The sequence below is a fragment of the Eriocheir sinensis genome, chromosome 19 (genome assembly GCF_024679095.1).
Source record: "Eriocheir sinensis breed Jianghai 21 chromosome 19, ASM2467909v1, whole genome shotgun sequence".
In the NCBI taxonomy this organism is placed as follows: domain Eukaryota; kingdom Metazoa; phylum Arthropoda; class Malacostraca; order Decapoda; family Varunidae; genus Eriocheir; species Eriocheir sinensis.
Window position 1 is genome coordinate 16,100,011 of NC_066527.1, and position 20,000 is coordinate 16,120,010.

The following is a 20,000-nucleotide window of genomic DNA, read 5'->3' on the forward strand; positions in this document are numbered from 1 at the left end:
TCTCTCTCTCTCTCTCTCTCTCTCTCTCTCTCTCTCTCTCTCTCTCTCTCTCTCTCTCTCTCTCTCTCTCTCTCTCTCTCTCTCTCTCTCTCTCTCTCTCTCTCTCTCTCTCTCTCTCTCTCTCTCTCTCTCTCTCTCTCTCTCTCTCTCTCTCTCTCTCTCTCTCTCTCTCTCTCTCTCTCTCTCTCTCTCTCTCTCTCTCTCTCTCTCTCTCTCTCTCTCTCTCTCTCTCTCTCTCTCTCTCAAACCCGTAACATACCTCACCGCATCCCGTTTTCCTTACATATTCTGCCCCAAAGAGAAAACGGATCATTGACAAGGTAGAGGTGGAGGAGGAGGAGGAGGAGTAGGAGGAGGAGTTTCTCTACCCAGGATGTTGCGAGGAGAAACTTTCCTCTAAGGGCAGTGTGTGATTCAAGGTGTGTGTGTGTGTGTGTGTGTGTGTGTGTGTGTGTGTGTGTGTGTGTGTGTGTGAAAGCTGCAGTCAGTTGTCCGCGCGGGGCTGTGGTTGATGCGCGCGCCGCCCCGACAGAGCGAAGAAAACGGAGTGTCAGAGAAGTTGGTAAAGCGATAGAGAACAGTGCCAGAAAAGTGGTATTGAGAGAGAACAAGGTGACACGTTTTCAAGACAGAGAACGGAGTGACAGAAGTGACGGAGAGAGAGAGAGAGGTGGCAGAGTATTATTGAGAGAGAAAAGCGAACAGTGAATACCGAAACAGTGATTGAGAGATAGAGAATTGTGTGACAGAAGTGGTTGAGAGAGATTGAAAGAACGCAGCGGCAGAGAAATTATACAGAGAAATAAAAGAGCAATAAGTGCCAAAAACAGTAGTTGAGAGATATAAGGAAGTGACGGAGAAGTGGTTAAAAGAGATAGACAAACGAAGTGACAGAAGTGGTTAAAAGAGATAGAGAATGGAATGACAGAGGTGTTTGAGAGACAGTGTGAAGTGGCAGAGAAGTGGTTGAGAGACAAAACAGGGCCAGAGAGAGAGAGAGAGAGAGAGAGAGAGAGAGAGAGAGATGAAAAAATTAAGTAAGGAAAAGATTAATATATGAAAGAGAGGTAAAGGGAAAAGAGAAAATATACTAGAAGGAAAAATAAGAGTAGAAAACAGAGAGAGAGAGAGAGAAATAATGTAATATCAGGTTTAGAGATTGGCGGTTGGGGAGTGTCTGCATTTGTTCTGATAGTATGAAATATAACGAACAAAACAGTGAATAGACGAAGAACTAGAAGAAAAGTTTAGAAAGAGAGAAAAAAACGGTTGCATAATAGTTCGTTGTGTTTTTTGGTAATAAGTGAAAGGTTAAACAAACAGAACAATAAACAAGAGAACAGTTAGCATAGAAAAGAACTAAATAAACTAAAGGAGAGGTAAAAGTTAAAGAGAAAAACGAAAACAATACCTTAAACTGCAATATATATTTTTTTCAGAATATTAACAAGTGCAGAAAATAATAAAAAAATAACATAGTTGGTGATATCTGAAAATTTGTCCACACCACGATCAACTTTTTTTTTTTTATATTAAGGAGAAGGATTAAGAAGAAAAGGGTGATGATGAGTGGTGATGAAGAGGAGGAGTGAACGGTGGTTGTGGTGGTGATAGTGGTGATACGTGTGAAGGAAGAAAAGAAGAAATAACGGAAGGAAAGAAAGAAGGAAAAACAGGAAGAAAAGCGTGAGAAAGAAAAACAAAAAATAAGGAAGAAAAGATAGGAAGAAAGAAGAAAAGAGGAAGAAAGAAGGAAAAACAGGAAGAAAAGCGTGAGAAAGAAAAACAAAAAATAAGGAAGAAAAGATAGGAAGAAAGAAGAAAAGAGGAAGAAAGAAGGAAAAACAGGAAGAAAAGCGTGAGAAAGAAAAACAAAGAATTAAGAAGGAAAGATAAAGAAAGAAAAGATAAAAAGAAAGAAGAAAAGAGGAAGAAAAAAGGAAAAACAAGAAGAGACGAAAACGTAAGAAAGAAAAACAAAGAATAAGAAAGAAAAGACAGGAAGAAAGAAGAAGAAAGAAAGAAAGAAAACTCACACAGCTTTGAAGAGGATAACAAGCAAGAAAGAAAGAGACAAACAAACAAAGATAAAGAAAGAGAGAAATCAAGATAGAGAGAGAGTGTGTGTGCTAGAAGAGTATTACGAAAGAAAAAAACATTATTCCTCACTATCTTTATTTCTTGCTTAACTATCTTTTTTCTTATCCTCAGTTCCGGTTACGTCTTTTTTTTCATTCACAAGAAAATAAATAAAGAAAAAAGAGACAAACAGAGGGCGTAAAAATCCCGTTCATATCCTGATTAAGAGAGAGAGAGAGAGAGAGAGAGAGAGAGAGAGAGAGAGAGAAAGCTACAGAAAAGAAGGACCAAAAAAAAGGAAAGGAATTTAACCCATTAACGTAAATAAAAAGAAGCAATCCAACCCCATTTTCTCTGACCAGGAATCTCACCCCATTTTCTACCAATCGACCTGTGACTCAAGAAAACCTATTAGCATTTTTTATTTTCCTCCATTTCTTACTTTATTCCATGTCCCAATAAGCTAAAAAAAGGATACGAGACAGAAGAAGAAGAAGAAGAAGAAAAAGAAGAAATAAAAGAATGAGATGAAAAGGAAATAACTCAGATAAAAAAGATTATATAGAAGCTCAAAAAACAAAAGAAGAAAGAAAAAGACAAGAAAATAAAGATAAATACGAAGAGGAGAGAAAAAAGGAGAGACGAGGGAAATTAAGAGAAAAGAAAATATAAGGGAGATAATAAAAAGAAACGAGAGAAAAGAAGAGAAAAGAAGAGAGAAAATCAGAGAGCGGTAAGAAAAGAGAAGAAGGAGAGAAGACAGGAAGAGAAAACAATTGATTTGCTTTACTGTCCTTGTGTCTTCTTAACTTTTCTCTTGGAACTAAAAAATAAAGAAAGGAGAAAGGAAAGATAGTAGGAAGGAAACAAGGAAGTAAGAAATGTGAGAAAAGGAAAACCGGAAGAAGAAAGAAAGAAAGGAAGGAAAGGAAGAAACTCGGTCATAAGAAAGGAAAGGAAAGGAAGACAGGAAGAATAAGGAAAAGAAGGAAAGGAGAGAAAAATAAAGATAGGAAGGAAAGAAAGAAGGAAGAAACTCGCTGATAAGTCCTCATTCTCGTTAACTTCCTCCTCCTCCTCCTCCTCCAACTCCTCCTCCTCTTCCTCGACGACAAAATGAAAAGGATGTCTGGATCTGTGTTCCTTCCCCTCCTCCTCCTCCTCCTCTTCCTCACAACTCCCCTGGAAGGACAGACAGGAAGAGAATGTAAGTATGAAGTGTGTGTGTGTGTGTGTGTGTGTGTGTGTGTGTGTGTGTGTGTGTGTGTGTGTGTGTGTGTGTGTGTGTGTGTGTGTGTGTGTTATTTTGCCTAATTTGTCCTTGCTCTGCTTTTCTGTTTTCTTCTTCTTCTTTTTCTTCTTCTTCTTCTTCTTCTTCTTCTTCTTCTTCTGCTTTCTCTTTCTCATCTTTCCTCTTCTTGTTTTACTTTCCTTCGTGGTTTTCCTTTTTTTTGTTCTTTTTTTTTCCTCGTTTTCCTTGATGGTTTTCTTCTTTTTCCTCTCATTCTTCTTCATCATCTTCTCTCTCTCTCTCTCTCTCTCTCTCTCTCTCTCTCTCTCTCTCTCTCTCTCTCTCTCTCTCTCTCTCTCTCTCTCTCTCTCTCTCTCTCTCTCTCTCTCTCTCTCTCTCTCTCTCTCTCTCTCTCTCTCTCTCTCTCTCTCTCTCTCTCTCTCTCTCTCTCTCTCTCTCTCTCTCTCTCTCTTAGAATGTTTAATGAATCCTTACATTTTTCAACCCTCGTAAAAGGCTTCTGAATACGTGTCTCATACCTGTCCATTTCGATTTGTTTGTTTCGTTCATGTTTTTTCTTTCCTTAGTGCATTATTTTTGTTTTGTTTTTCCTTCTCGTATATATTTTTCTTCTTTCTCGTTCTCTATCCGTCGATTTTCTCTTTTTTTCGTTTTTTTTTTTTTAAAGCAGAGAGAGAGAGAGAGAGAGAGAGAGAGAGAGAGGACGTCAGAAAAGGCCTATATACTGCAGCTAATGATGATGGTTATGATGTTTGCCTTATGAAGACAGGCTGAAGCATTTAAATCTACACTATCTAGAAAGGCGAAGGTTGCGAGGAGACTTGATCGAAGTATATAAATGGATGAAGGGCTTTAATAAAGGGGATGTCAATAAGATTTTGATAGTTAAAGAACCAGGTAGGACGCGTGGTAATGGTTTTGTTAGACAGATTCAGATTCAACAAAGACATAGGCAAGAATTGGTTCACCAATAGAGTGGTGGACGAATGGAACAGGCTTGGGAGCCATGTTGTGGGTGCCAATACCATAGATACATTCAAGAAGAGGTTAGATAAAGCCATGGATGGTGAGGTAAGGTGGGGTTGAGTGTACAGGAGCTGCCTTGTATAGGCCAACCGGTCTCTTGCAGACTCCTTACGTTCTTATGTTCTTATGTTATCCGTTTGTGTCTATCCCCAATATTTACTACTACTACTACTACTACTACTACTACTACTACTACTACTACTACTTCTACTTCTACTTCTGCGACTACGACTACAACTACCACTATTATGATTACCACTACTTGTAGGAAGAAAAAAAAATAGTTGGAAGTGAATGATCAAGATTTTTAAGACGGAAAAATAAAGGTTGGAAGCTGGCGTTGTTTTTTAAGTTGGTAATAAGTGACGTTGTTGTTGTTGTTGTTGTTGTTTACAGGTAAAGGAACAAAAAAAGATGTAAAGAAAGAGCCCGCTAATCGCTGTTCCTAAAGAGACAAAAGTTATGAGTTGTTGTTGTTGTCGTTGTTTGGGTCTGAATCTCTCAACACCGAGCGCACATTGACTTTGTGTTTATAAATAAGAGAAATGAATATGCGATTAAATATATATAAACAAATGAATGAATAAATACTGATTGCGAAGACTTATGAATGTTAATGGCTAACCAGGAACACGGACAGCAGGTTATGTATGTATGTATGTATGTATGTATGTATGTATGTGTGTGTGTGTGTGTGTGTGTGTGTGTGTGTGTGTGTGTGTGTGTGTGTGTGTGTGTGTGTGTGTAGTAAAAAAAAGGCTATTAATTTTGTGTAAGTTGATTTAACAGAAATTACACACACACACACACACACACACACACACACACACACACACACACACACACAACACTACCCTCATTAATACGAACCCAACAATAATGTAACGAATAGCTAACGAACGTGTACAATTGTTAACGTTAATCTGTCTCTAATGATCGGGCGGTGAAAGACTATACGATATGCTTGGTTATTATTATATATACTTTATTTTTTTATTATTTCTTTTTTTTCGTGTTTTTTTAAAAAAATTCAGATTTTGTTTTTATTTTTGTTTATTTTCATTTTTATTTTTGTGTTTTATTATTTTTATCCTTATTTTTATTTTTGTCTTATTATTGTTTTTTTGTGTGTGTGTTTAGCCGAAATAATGTTGGTGTTTTTTTTTTTTTTTTTTTTGTTAGAGGAGTAATTTCAGTAGATAGTTTTTTTTTATTTCATTCTATTCTCATTTTATTTTTAGTTTATTTACTTATTTTTATTGGTATTTTATTATATTTTATCCATTTTATTTTTCGTGTCCCACCTGAAGTAATGTTAATGGTCTTTTTGTTTGTTTGAGGAATAATTAGAATGCATTTTTATTTTGACTTAATTTCTATCTTATTTTTTTAGTGTTCTTTTATCATATTTTATCTCTATCTTATTGACCTTTTATTATATTTTATCCCTATTATTTTCCTTGTTCAACCTGAAATAATGTTAATGAAGATCGTTTTTAGTAATTAAGAGGATCAATTACAATACAGTTAATTAAATGCAACGGCCGAGGATGTCATTTCGTACTAAGCGTTGTGTTGTGATAATTATTAAGAACATCACAAAGAAATAATTTTATGCATATTTGGAACTGATTTGAATGACTAATCACAGGTGTGTGTGTGTGTGTGTGTGTGTGTGTGTGTGTGTGTGTGTGTGTGTGTGTGTGTGTGTGTGTGTGTGTGTGTGTTTGGGTAGGTAAACAAAAAAAAGTATGCAAAAGTTTACCAGTATGAAGGTTATTAAGGTAAGAATGAAAGGTAAATACAGACGAGGAAGGTGAGTCCAGGTGTGTGTGTGTGTGTGTGTGTGTGTGTGTGTGTGTGTGTGTGTGTGTGTGTGTGTGTGTGTGTGTGTGTCTCAAAACCGGTCAGCAAAAGAAAGTATTTGGGTCAGGCCGTCTGGTGGGTTGTGGGGGAGGGGGGGGGGTCGATGCCCTACCCCCCCTTACCACCTGCCCCCCTTTCCCTACCCTACCCAGCCCACCTCTCCTACCCACTCTTACCCTTCCCTCAGACAGACTTACCCACCTCTGCACACATTTTATTTCCCCACCTGTGTTTGTCCTGCCTAATCAAGCTACCTGTCTTTACCTATTTACCTTTGTTACCTTGCCTACCTACCTGTCTTAATTGCCTCTCCTTCTTTACTCACCATATTTACCTTTTCTTCTCACTTTCCTACTTGTTTGCTCTCTTGATTGCCTCTTTCTTTAGTTTGTTTACCTGTTTAGCTTCCTTCTTTACCTTCCTACCTGTTTTGTTTTCTTAATTACCTTTCCTTACCTAAGATATCTGTCTAATTTACCTACTTACCTTTCTTCCTCACCTTCCTACCTGTCCACTATCACTTACCTTACCTAACCTTACTATACCTTACCTAACTTTACCATACCTTACCTTACCTTACCTTACCTTACCTTACCTTACCTTACCTTACCTTACCTTACCTTACTTTACCACCATACTTGTCTAGCTTCCTTCTTTACCTTCCTACCTGTTTTTTTTTATTACCTTTCCTTACCTAAGATACCTGTCTAATTTACCTACTTACCTTTGTTTCTTACCTTCCTACCTGTTTTGTTTTCTTAATCACCTTTCCTTACCTAAGATACCTGTCTAATTTACCTACTTACCTTTCTTCCTTACCTTCCTACCTGTCGATTATCACTTACCTTATCTACCTGTGTGCCTTTACCTGTCTACCTGTCTTTCTTAATTACCTTTGTTTGTTTACCTAAGATACCTGTCAAACTTACCTCCTTACCTTTCTCTCTTACCTACCTACCTATTTTCTTTAACCTTATTTACATTTACCTGCCTACCTGTCTTTCCCTAATTACTTCTGCCTTACCTCTCCCACCTACCTACCTTACCCACTCTCACCCACTTACCCACTTACCCTTCCCTCAGACAGACTTACCCACCTCTGCACACCTTTTATTTCCCCACCTGTATTTGTCCTACCTAATCAAGCTACCTGTCTTTTCCTTTTTACCTTTATTACCTTGCCTACCTACCTGTCACCTGTCTTAATTTCCTCCCCTAACCTTACCCAAGTTACCTGTAATTTACCCCATTGTCCGTTTTTTCCTTACCTGCATACCTTTCTCCTTTCCTAATTACCTTTCTACTCAATTACCCAATTTACCTGTAATTTAACCCATTTATCTTTTTTCCTTTTCCTGCCTACCTCTTTCATTTCGTAGCTAGCTATCTTTCCGCTTACCTAACTTCCCTACTTATTTTTTTCTCGCTTATGTAACTTCCTACCCACTTACCTAACACCACACGCCATTTCTTACCCTCATCTACTAATTTACCTTCCTACTCACTTACTTACCTTCTTTTTCAGTTATCTATTTTTTTCTACAACTTTACCTAACTCAACGCTCTTACCTACCTCCCTACCTTTACTCGTTTGTGTTTACCTTTCATTCTTACCTTAATAACCTTCATACTGGATAACTTTTGCATATTTTTTTTACCTTACCTTACCTTCTTTTACCTTACTTTACCTTATCTTACTTTATCTTACCTTATCTTTCCTTACTATATCTTACCTTACCTTACCTTACCTAACCTTACTTTACCTAACCTTACCATACCTTACCTAACCTTACCTTACCTTGCCTTGCCTTGCCTAACCTTACCATACCTTACCCTGCCCTACCTTAACTTACTTTACCTTACCTTACTTTATCTTACCTTATCTTTCCTTACTATACCTTACCTTACCTTACGTAACCTTACCTTACCTAACCTTACCATACCTTACCTTGCCTTACCTTACCTTGCCTCACCTTACCTAACCTTACCATACCTTACCTAACCTTACCATACCTTACCTTGCCTCACCTTACCTTACCTTGCCTTACCTTAGTTTTCCTTACCTTGCCTTACCTTACCTTACTTTACCTTACTTTACCTTACCTTACCTTACCTTACTTTACCTAACCTTACCATACCTTACCTTGCCTTACCTTACCTTACCTTACCATACCTTACCTAACCTTACCATACCTTACCTTGCCTTATCTTACCTTACTTTACCTTACCTTACTTTACCTTGCCTTACCTTACCTTACCTAACCTTACCATACCTTACCTTACCTTGCCTTACCTTACCTCAACTTACCTTTGCTTGCCTTTCCCTACCTTACTTAACCTTACCTTACCTTACCTTACTTTAAATTACCTTACCTTACCTTGCCTTACCTTACCTTACCTTACCATACCTTACCTAACCTTACCATACCTTACCTTGCCTTATCTTACCTTACTTTACCTAACCTTACCATACCTTACCTTGCCTTACCTTACCTAACCTTACCATACCTTACCTTGCCTTATCTTACCTTACTTTACCTTACCTTACCTTACTTTACCACCATACCTTACCTTACTTCACCTTACCTTACCTTACCTAACCAACACACCTGAGCTACCCTACATTTACTTGTTACCTATTCAATTATTACCTTTCACTTGCCTTCACTTACCTGTTTACCCATACCCACCTGTCTTCACCTGTGTCCTCCCTCCTCCTCCTCCTCCTCCTCCTTAACCTCGCTCCACTTTCTTCCCTCACCTTTTTTTCTTCTTCTCTCCAACTTGCCGCCGGATGGTAACTCTCCCTCCTCCTCCTCCTCCTCCTCCTCTTATTTACCTCCTTCTCTTCCTCCTCCTTAAATTTTTTTGCTCTTTGTCCTTTTATTCCTTCATTTCCTCCTCCTCCTCCTCCTCCTCTTTACCTCCCTCTCCTCTTCCTCCTTCTTAAATTTTTTTGCTCTCTTTGTCCTTTTATTCCTTCATATCCTCCTCCTCCTCCTCCTCCTCCTCCTCCTCCTCCTCCCTGCCTAATTATGATCAAAAAGAGGCTAGCTTCCATTCCAAGTCTTCCTCCCATTTCTCTCCTTTTATCATTGCGATTCATTTATCATTTCACGTAGGCCTAGAGAATGTAATTACCTGGCCTATATTACACACGAGAGAGAGAGAGAGAGAGAGAGAGAGAGAGAGAGAGAGAGAGAGAGAGAGAGAGAGAGAGAGAGAGAGAGAATGTCATAATGTTCCAAGGTTGTTCTCTCTCTCTCTCTCTCTCTCTCTCTCTCTCTCTCTCTCTCTCTCTCTCTCTCTCTCTCTCTCTCTCTCTCTCTCTCTCTCTCTCTCTCTCTCTGTCTCTCTCTCTCTCTCTCTCTCTCTCTCTCTCTCTCTCTCTCTCTCTCTCTCTCTCTCTCTCTCTCTCTCTCTCTCTCTCTCTCTCTCTCTCTCTCCTTCCGCAATCACCGAAACTTCAAAGAGACGGAAGATGCGCACTGAGGCTTTGTGCAGCTTAATGTTGACTCCCATCCCTTCCCCCTCCCCCTCCCCTTCCTCCCCTCCCCCCCTTCGATCCCTTCCACCCTTTCACCTTGCCGTTCTAATAGGATTCAACCCGCCTTGAATACCACAGTTCCGTAGGCTTAATGAAGATCCAGGTAGATGTAATGAAGCCGATTCTGCCTGTCTTGTCTGGGCCCTAATTGTATAGGCCTAGTTAATATGCAGGTAAAGGGGAAGTCTGATTTTGCTACCTGTCTCGGATGTCTTAATTGTATAGGCCTAGTTATTATGCAGGTAAAAGGGGTGGTCTGATTTTGCTACCTGTCTCGGATGTCTTAATTGTATAGGCCTAGTTATTATGCAGGTAAAATGGGTGGTCTGATTTTGCTACCCGTCTCGGATGTCTTAATTGTATAGGCCTAGTTATTATGCAGGTAAAAGGGGTGGTCTAATTTTTCTACCTGTCTCGGATGTCTTAATTGTATAGGCCTGTCTCGGATGTCTTAATTGTATAGGCCTAGTTATTATGCAGGTAAAAGGGGTGGTCTAATTTTTCTACCTGTCCGTCTGTCTGTCTGAATTGTATAGGCCTAGTTAATATGCTGGTAAAGGGGGTGTAGTATGATTTTTCTACCTGCCTTGGATGTCTTAATTGTATAGACCTAGTTAATATGCAAGTAAAGATGGCGTAGTCTATCTTCTACTTTCCTTCCTTTTCTATATATATATTCAGCCTATAGCGCCGGTAGACTTTATTTGTGGTTAGAGTTAGACGAACCTCAGCCCGTTAGTGAGGCAAGCGAATTATATTTTTAGTGGCTGCCGTGATTCTCTCTCTCTCTCTCTCTCTCTCTCTCTCTCTCTCTCTCTCTCTCTCTCTCTCTCTCTCTCTCTCTCTCTCTCTCTCTCTCTCTCTCTCTCTCTCTCTCTCTCTCTCTCTCTCTCTCTCTCTCTCTCTCTCTCTCTCTCATTCATTCTTTTTTCTTTCTTTCATTTTCTTTTCCTTTCCTTTCCTTAAGTTGGGGTTGGCTGAAGATCTGGGCAGCATGTGGGTAATCTTCAGACACTCGGCGACGCTTGAAAATTGTCAGTTTGTATCGATGGTACTTGAACTTAGGTCCTCGGGCTGACCACTCCCCTATGCTGACCACTCCCCAACGCTGACCACTCCCCAACGCTGACCACTCCCCAACACTGACCACTCCCCTACGCTGACCACTCTGCCATCGCCTCCAGGACCTGTTTTTCTGTCTGTCTTTAATGGTGTACGCCGCGGAGAGGTAGAAATTTCGATCGTCCTAAGCTCCTGTTTTCTCTTTTTATGTGTGTGTGTGTGTGTGTGTGTGTGTGTGTGTTAAGTTGTCTTCCATTTGTCTTTGTCACCCTTCCTTTTCTTCTTTTGTACTTCTTCTCTTTCTCTTTTTTTTATCTTTTCTCTGTTCCTTTACGTCTACTAATACAACTTTATTACTACTACTACTACTACTACTACTACTACTACTACTACCACTGCTGCTACTAATGATACTACTAATACTAATACCACTAATACAACTTTACTACTACTACTACTACTACTCCTCCTCCTCCTCCTACTACTACTACTACTACTACTACTACTACTACTACTACTACTACTTTTTTCTGTACTACTACCACTTACAAGACATAATTGTTCATCTCTTCACATTTTTTGACATTAATTAATCTCTCTCTCTCTCTCTCTCTCTCTCTCTCTCTCTCTCTCTCTCTCTCTCTCTCTCTCTCTCTCTCTCTCTCTCTCTCTCTCTCTCTCTCTCTCTCTCTCTCTCTCTCTCTCTCTCTCTCTCTCCCTCTCTCTCTCTCTCTCTCTCTCTCTCTCTCTCTCTCTCTCTCTCTCTCTCTCTCTCTCTCTCTCTCTCTCTCTCACTCTCTCTCTCTCTCTCTCTCTCTCTCTCTCTCTCTCTCTCTCTCTCTCTCTCTCTCTCTCTCTCTCTCTCTCTCTCTCTCTCTCTCTCTCTCTCTCTCTCTCTCTCTCTCTCTCTCTCTCTCTCTCTCTGGCATAATAATGGGCATGTTAATTAAGTCCCAAGGGCAAAAACATAGGTGTGTATAAATTCTGGTTCATGTTTTATAACCAAAGTTAATTGTCCTTTCACGAGGTAATCTCTCATACAAGTAATTTCATTTTCTCTAAAGGGACAAGAGTAATAGTGGGGAAAAATATTTGTGGTGATCATGTTTTAATTACTAGACAGACAGAAAGAGACTTGTAGAATATAGTACCGGAAGGATTAGGAGAAAGAGGATGAAAAGAGTAAAAGGAACATACAGAGGAGTAGAAGGAAGAAGAAGAGAACACAAAACGTAAGAAGAAGAAGGAGGAGGAAAAGGAGGAAACGAGACATAAGGAAAAGATGAGAGGAGAGGAGAACATAAGAACGTAAGAAGTTGGAGAAGGAAGAGGTGGAGGAAAAGGAGAAAATAAGAACATAAGTACGAAGAGGAGGAGGAGGAAAAAAATAAATAAAAACATCAGAAGGAATAGAAAACAGATGAGAAGGAAAGCTGAAACCATAAGGAAGATGAAAAGGAGAAAATTAAAGGAGAAAATAAGAACATAAGTAGAAAGAGGAGGAAGAAGAGGAGGAGGAGGAGGAGGAGGAGGAAAAGAAGAAAATAAAAACATCAGAAGAAATAGAAAAGAAATGAGAAGGAAAACAAACCATAAGTAAAAGAAAAAAAGAGGATAAAAAAGAGATGATTAGAACATAAGGAGGAGGAGGAGGAGGAAGATGAAGAGTGGAACATATAACAAAGTGGAGTAGAAGGGAGAAAATAAGAACATAAGAAAATAAGAAGTCTGTGTCGAATCTAAATTAATAATAAACAGACAGACAAACTTACAAGAAAGATAAACAGACAACCAAGTAGATGTACAGACTGGCAAGGTGGTTGACAGACAGACAGACAGACAGACAGACAGTAAAAACAAATCAGGTTAAGAACACGTACCCCACACACACACACACACACACACACACACACACACACACACACACACACACACACACACACAATACTCGTCGAACTCAGACAAAAAAAAATTGACACGCTTGCTTCAAATATCAAACACACACACACACACACACACACACACACACACACACACACACACACACACACACACACACACACACAGGTAGCTAAGTGACCTGGTTATAGCTCACAGGTACGTCACACTCTCACCTGGTCCGCTCCAACAAGTAGGCAGGTGACCCGACTACCTGTTCCAAAGCTAATCAACAGGTAGCGAGATCCAGGTGAGCTAGGGCGCGATCTACCTGTCTTACTTTCAGCTCTCCAGGTAGACTCGACCTCTTAGTTAATCAGTCCCACGGGCAGGTAAACTCACTCACCTTGCGCTCTCTCTCTCTCTCTCTCTCTCTCTCTCTCTCTCTCTCTCTCTCTCTCTCTCTCTCTCTCTCTCTCTCTCTCTCTCTCTCTCTCTCTCTCTCTCTCTCTCTCTCTCTCTCTCTCTCTCTCTCTCTCTCTCTCTCTCTCTCTCTCTCTCTCTCTCTCTCTCTCTCTCTCTCGTTGTGTGTGAGTGTGTGTGTGTGTGTTTGTTCATTATTAATCTTTTATTTTTATTTTTTATCATTATTTGTATGTTTTTCGATTATCCTCTTCAGATAAGCGCATTATTAGAGAGAGAGAGAGAGAGAGAGAGAGAGAGAGAGCATGGTAATGGTGACTTTCTTTTTCTTCTTATTTCAATTTAATAATTATAACTAATAAAAATAATAATGATAATAATAATAATAATAATAATAATAATAATAATAATAATAATAATAATAATAACAATAATAATAATGATAAACCTTCCTTCCCTCGTCTGTATTTCCTCCTGCCTACGACTCAAACACCTTCAAGAGAGGAGTATTAAGACACCTTTCACACGTGTTCTAAATTTTTCATGTCCCTTGTTTTTCGTTTCGTTTTGGTGAGCATCGATATAGCGGACTTTTTTTTTCTTTTTTTTTTCTTTTTCTTTCATTTGCTTTTTTTTCTATTTTTCTTTTCTTCTTTTTTCTTTTTTTTATTTCATTTCATTTTTTCTTTCATTTTTCTTTTACATTTTTCTTTAATTTCTTTTTTTTTCTTTCATTCCCGTTTTTTCTTTTACTTTTCTCTTTTTTTCTTTCATTTACTTTTCTTTCGTTTTCTTCTATTTTTTTATCCTTTTATTCATTTTTTCTTTTTTCTTTCCTTTTTCTATCATTTTATTTTTTCTTTCATTTGATTTCTTCATTTTTTTTTCATTTTTTATTCTTTCATTTTTCTCTCATTTTCTTTTCTTTTATTTTATTTTCTCTTATGTTTCCTCTTTTTCTCTTCTCATTTTCTTTCTTTTTTTCTTCTTTCTCTTTTTGTCCCTTGAGCTTCCTCCTTTGCGGCAGAAGAGTAAAAAGGATAATAATAATAATAATTAAATAATAATAATAATAATAATAATAATAATAATAATAATAATAATAATAATAATAATATGTTTGCAGGAAGAGGTAGAAGGGAGAGTGTAATACACCTTTTGATGTCATAATGAGAGAGAGAGAGAGAATACATGAAAGCAGAACAAAATTACCAGACTGAAATGAAAAAATGAAAAAGATAATTAAAGAAAAAACGAGAAAAGGAGAAAATATAAAAAAAGGCAAGATGAAAACGTTCGCTAACCCAAAATTATATACAAAGATGATAGTAGTAGTAGTAGTAGTAGTAGTAGTAGTAGTAGTAGTAAAAGGTTAAAAGACTGTGTCGACTTTGAGAGAGAGAGAGAGAGAACAAGAGAAACGTCTGGCTTGACAATCTCTCTCTCTCTCTCTCTCTCTCTCTCTCTCTCTCTCTCTCTCTCTCTCTCTCTCTCTCTCTCTCTCTCTCTCTCTGTTATTTGCCTCTCATGTTTTTCCTCTTGTCTCTCTTCCCTCTTACCCTTTACACTTCCCCCTCGCTCTCTCTCTCTCTCTCTCTCTCTCTCTCTCTCTCTCTCTCTCTCTCTCTCTCTCTCTCTCTCTCTCTCTCTCTCTCTCTCTCTCTCTCTCTCTCTCTCTCTCTCTCTCTCTCTCTCTCTCTCTCTCTCTCTCTCTCTCTCTCTCTCTCTCTCTCTCTCTCTCTCTCTCTCTCTCTCTCTCTCTCTCTCTCTCTCTCTCTCTCTCTCTCTCTCTCTCTCTCTCTCTCTCTCTCTCTTCCTTTCCCTAATCTAATCCTCCTCTTCCCCTCCTTCCATTCTCCCCTCTTCATCATTTAACCTTTCCCTCTTTCCCTCTTCTCTCTTTCTTCTGCATTCCTTTTTCTTCTCCTTTCCTCTCTCTTTTATTGCTTTTTTATTTCTTCGTTTCTGTATCCATCTCCCCTTCCTTCCTCTCCCTCACTGACCTCTTTTTCTTTTCTTTTTTTTGCCTTCTTCTCTTCCTTCTTTTATTTTTATTCTTCCTTCCACTGTCTTTATCTTTTTACCTACTTACCTGTCTACCTGCCCTCTTACCTTTCTGTTTAATTACTTGTCTACTTACCTACCTACTTAAATTCTCTTCGTCCTCCTCCTCCTCCTCCTCCTCTTCTGCCATTTTATTATCATTTCTCTTCTTTTTCTTCTCTTCTTTTTATTCTTCCTCCACTACTACTACTACTACTACTACTACTACTACTACTACTACTACTACCTTCACCACTACAACCACCAGTAACAAAAAAAACTTAATTAATTAGTTACTAACAACCTGATACCTGCCCGGAGGTTGCACACACAGGTCCGTGATTGAGTTAGTGAACCAGGTAACCAGAGAGAGAGAGAGAGAGAGAGAGAGAGAGAGAGAGAGAGAGAGAGAGAGAGAGAGACGTTCCCCTTTTATCTCTCTATACACACACACCTGCTCGACACCTGAGAAGCGAGCGGATCAGGTGTTCAAAGGGCAGGTGTGACGATGACGGGGAGGCCGGGCACGGGAGCATCACTTTATAGAGTACGGAGGTTGTTTACTCTTTCTGTTTATTGTTTTGTTTTTTGGTTGTTTGTGTGTGTTTAATGTTAATTGCTTGCTGGTTATATCAATTGTTTACTCTATATTAACTGTTTGCTTTTTATATAGACTTTTTCCTGTTTTTATTTACGTTGTTCTTTTTTTATATATACGTTTTCTTCTGTTTGTATTTACTGTTTACATATATATACTTTTTACTGTTTGTCTTCACTGCTAACTGCTTATATTACTGTTGACTCTTCGTATTTACCGTTTATTTTTTGTTTACTGTTTGGGTCTCTGTTAGCTTTCCGTCGAGGCTTTTTACCCACGTGAATCATATCTCCTCGTAAGCGTGTCTTTTCCAGCGTAAATGTTCTGAGCCCGGAAGGAGAGGAGGCGGAGGAGGAGGAGGAAGAAAAAAAAGACGAAGCAAGTGGAGTAATAGAAGGTATGGAGGAAGGGGAGGAGGAGTAGAAGGAGAGGAAATAGAGGAAGGAACGGTGTCGTAATAGGAGAAGGAAAAGGAATGGAGGAGGAGGAAAAGGAGGAGGAGGAGGAGGAGGACTAAGAAGAAGGAGGCTGAGTAATTGGAGTAGAAGGTATTAGAGGAGGAGGAGGAGGAGGAGGAGGAGGATAAAGGAAGGAGAAGAGTAATTGGAGAAAGGGAAGATATGGTGTAGGAGGAGGAAGAGGAGGGGGAGGAGGAGGAGAAGGAGGAGGAGGAGGAGGAGGAGGAGGAGGAGGAGGGCTTTGGCAACTTTAAAATGAAAGCCGGATTTGAGAGAGAGAGAGAGATCCGAAGTTGTGATAGTATTGCTGTTGATTTCGTTGTTGTTGTTATTGTTGTTGTTAATTAGTGAAGGAAGCGAAACTAATAAGATAAGTTTATTAAGCATCACACCGGAAATTGTGTGTGTGTGTGTGTGTGTGTGTGTGTGTGTGTGTGTGTGTGTGTGTGTGTGTTTCTGGTCAGTGCGAACGGCCATTACTTCCGGTGGTTGTGTAAGTGTTCTCTCTCTCTCTCTCTCTCTCTCTCTCTCTCTCTCTCTCTCTCTCTCTCTCTCTCTCTCTCTCTCTCTCTCTCTCTCTCTCTCTCTCTCTCTCTCTATATCTCTCTCTCTCTCTCTCTCTCTCTCTCTCTCTCTCTCTCTCTCTCTCTCTCTCTCTCTCTCTCTCTCTCTCTCTCTCTCTCTCTCTCTCTCTCTCATTTATTTTTCTTTCCTTACCCTTTTCTTCTCTTCCTTTTGATATCTTCGTTTATCCATTCTTTCCCTTCCTCTGCCTTTCTTTTCCATCTCATCCCTTCCCTTCCCTTGCTTTCCCTTCCCTTCCTTTCCCTTCCCTTCCCATCCCTTCCCATCCCAACCCTACCCTTCCCATCCCTTCCCTTCCCTTCCCTTCCCTTCTCTTCCCTTATCTTCCCTTCCCTTTCCTTTCCCTTCCCTTCCCTTCCCTTCTCTTCCCTTTCATTTCATTTCACAATCCTTTCTCATCCATTAAATTCCCCTCACTCTTCCTTATTTTCCTTCCCTCCATATCACCGCAACCTCCTCCTCCTCCTCCTCCTCCTCCTCCTCCTCCTCCTCCTCCTCCTCCTTCCTCTCTCTTTTCTCTCCCATCATTATCTCCAGCGATTATATTAAAGTATGCGGTGAGCGAGAGAGAGAGAGAGAGAGAGAGAGAGAGAGAGAGAGAGAGAGAGAGAGTGGAACAAGGCTGGAGGGATGATGGAACGGAGGGAGATAGGGAGAAAAGAGTGGAGGGAGGGAAGGGAAGTGGAACGGAGAGGTGGGAGAAGGGAGGAAAGAAGGGAGAAAGAGGATGTAATGTAAGAGAAAAAGAGAGAAAGAGAGAAACAGACGGTCAACTTTCATTTCCTGAGCAAAGAATGATGATGGTGGTGGTGGTGGTGGTTGTTGGTGGTGGGTAATTTATCTCAGTTTCCCTTAAAAATGACTCTGGGCTCAAGATGCTTCGATTTCTATTGTCCTTTCTCTCGTTTTCTTCACTCTCTCTCTCTCTCTCTCTCTCTCTCTCTCTCTCTCTCTCTCTCTCTCTCTCTCTCTCTCTCTCTCTCTCTCTCTCTCTCTCTCTCTCTCTCTCTCTCTCTCTCTCTCTCTCTCTCTCTCTCTCTCTCTCTCTCTCTCTCTCTCTCTCTCTCTCTCTCTCTCTCTCTCTCTCTCTCATGTGTGTGTGTGGGGGTTGGTCACTTAAGTGGTTTACAGAATTACTAATGAAGGAGAAAGTTGCAGTTGAGTTTTTGTGAATAAAGTCGAGAGAGAGAAGAGAGAAGAAGAAAAACTAATACAGTATGAACTCAAGGCACTGGGAGAAAAAATATATCAATGAGAGGAGAAGATAAGAAACAAGAAAAGTATATGTGAATGAAAAGGTTGCCGAAGTTCTATTTTCTGAGTGAATGGAAGAAAGAAAAAGAATGAAGAACGAGGTACGAATCAGTGGTAATGGAAGGAATAGTAATTAAAGAAAGAAGGAAGGAAGGAAGAAAGGAAGGAAAAGTGAGGAATGAAATAAAGGAGAACGATTTTTTGAGTGAGTGAAAGAGGAGGCAAATAAATGATACATAGACGGAAAATAGTTAAAACACGTGGATTAAAGAAAGAAAGGGAGGAAGGAAAGGGAAAGAAAAAATACTGAATAAAAAATAAAAACTAATGGAAGAATAGTTTGAGCAAGAGAGAGAAAAAGAACGAAAAATATGGATGAAAAGTCGTAGAAGAATGTTATAATTGACCAGAGAGAGAGGGGTATGGATAAAAGATGGTTGGTAAGAATGTTATGATTGAAAGAACAAGAGAAAGAAGAAAAAGAGAGAAGGGAAGAAAAAGAACAAAAAGAAAGAGAAAAGGGAAGAGAAAGAACAAAAGAAAGAAAAAGAAGAAAGAACGGAAGAGGTGAAGAAATGTGAAGAAAATTAATGAAAGAAAACGTTGCAGAAGAAAAAAAACATTGTCTTCTTTGTTCTATTTGTTTGTTTGTTTGTTTCACATCTTTATCTTAGTGTTGTTGTTGTTGTTGTTGTTGTTTAGGAATATGTAGACCAAGTTATTTTTTGTTGATGATGCAAGTGAGAGAGAGAGAGAGAGAGAGAGAGAGAGAATTAGAAAGCTGTAGAATCTCCACTCCTTATATGCTCTCTCTCTCTCTCTCTCTCTCTCTCTCTCTCTCTCTCTCTCTCTCTCTCTCTCTCTCTCTCTCTCTCTCTCTCTCTCCGTGTCCTATTTTATCCTTACGTAACTAAACCCGTTGTCGAGAGAGAGAGAGAGAGAGAGAGAGAGAGAGGACGTCTGACATTAGAGATAAGTTGGATGAAGTAGAGAGAAAAGGAAGGAAGGGAGAGAATGAAGAGGAAAAGAAAAGAAGGAAGAGGAAAGAAGGAAAGATTATTAGGAAAGGAGAGAAGGAAAACAATGAGAAAGACAGAGACGAAAGAGAAGAAAAGGAAAAGAGAGAGGGAAATGAAAGACAAATATAATAAAAGGGGAAAAAAAGAGAAGAATAAGAGATTGAAAGAAGGAATAATGGAAGAAAGGAGAGAGAGAATAAGAAACGGAAAGGAAATAACCTACTTCCACCTCCTCCTCCTCCTCCTCCTCCTCCTCTACCTGTCACACCTTGATGGATTGCCTTTCATTAAAAATCTGATAAGGCAACCGGCCACAGACGCCTTGCCGCTGTGCTTATCTCCGTCTCCTTCACCCGTGATTGATTTTACCTGAATAGAAACCTTCGCCCCTGATTAGCATATCCGGGTTCCCACGCCTCAGCCTCCCCAGGTATGCATAGGTACCCCAATTAGTCTCCGCAGGTATCCCCATTTCACTTTCCCCAGCTTTCCAAAGATATCTAAATTACTTTCCCAGGTATCTACAGGTGATTTTTCCCAGGTATCCACAGTTCACTTTCTCCCAAGTTTCCCCAGGTAACCTTAATTAGTCTATCCCAGGTATCAACAGGTCATTTTCCCAGGTATCCACAGTTCACTTTCTCCCAAGTTTCCCCAGGTAACCTTAATTAGTCTATCTCAGGTATCAACAGGTAATTTTCCCAAGTATCCACAGTTCACTTTCTCCCAAGTTTCCTCAGGTACCTTAATTAGTCTGTCCCAGGTATCTATAGGTATTTTTCTCCAGCTCACCTTTCCCCAGGTTTACCCAGGTACCTTAATTAGTCTGTCCCAGGTATCTATAGGTATTTTTCTCCAGCTCACCTTTCCCCAGGTTTACCCAGGCACTTGCAGGTCACTCTCCCCACGT

General features: G+C 39.6%; 1 protein-coding gene across 9 annotated transcripts in view; it reads left to right on the forward strand.

Moving 5' to 3' along the window:
* Positions 1–434: 434 nt before the first annotated feature.
* Positions 435–20,000, forward strand: part of LOC127000781 (C-type lectin 37Db-like) — a 73,284-nt gene continuing 53,718 nt past the window's right edge. For 2 of the 9 annotated variants that reach the window (XM_050864818.1, XM_050864822.1), the window contains exons 1-2: positions 435–562; positions 1,440–3,286. In XM_050864818.1, coding sequence (XP_050720775.1) covers positions 3,196–3,286 — 91 coding nt within the window. In that variant the 5' untranslated portion in view covers positions 435–562; positions 1,440–3,195. Of the gene's footprint in view, positions 705–1,304; positions 3,287–20,000 lie in introns of all 9 variants that reach the window. The other 7 variants (XM_050864826.1, XM_050864825.1, XM_050864819.1 and 4 more) reach the window with 7 other exon arrangements.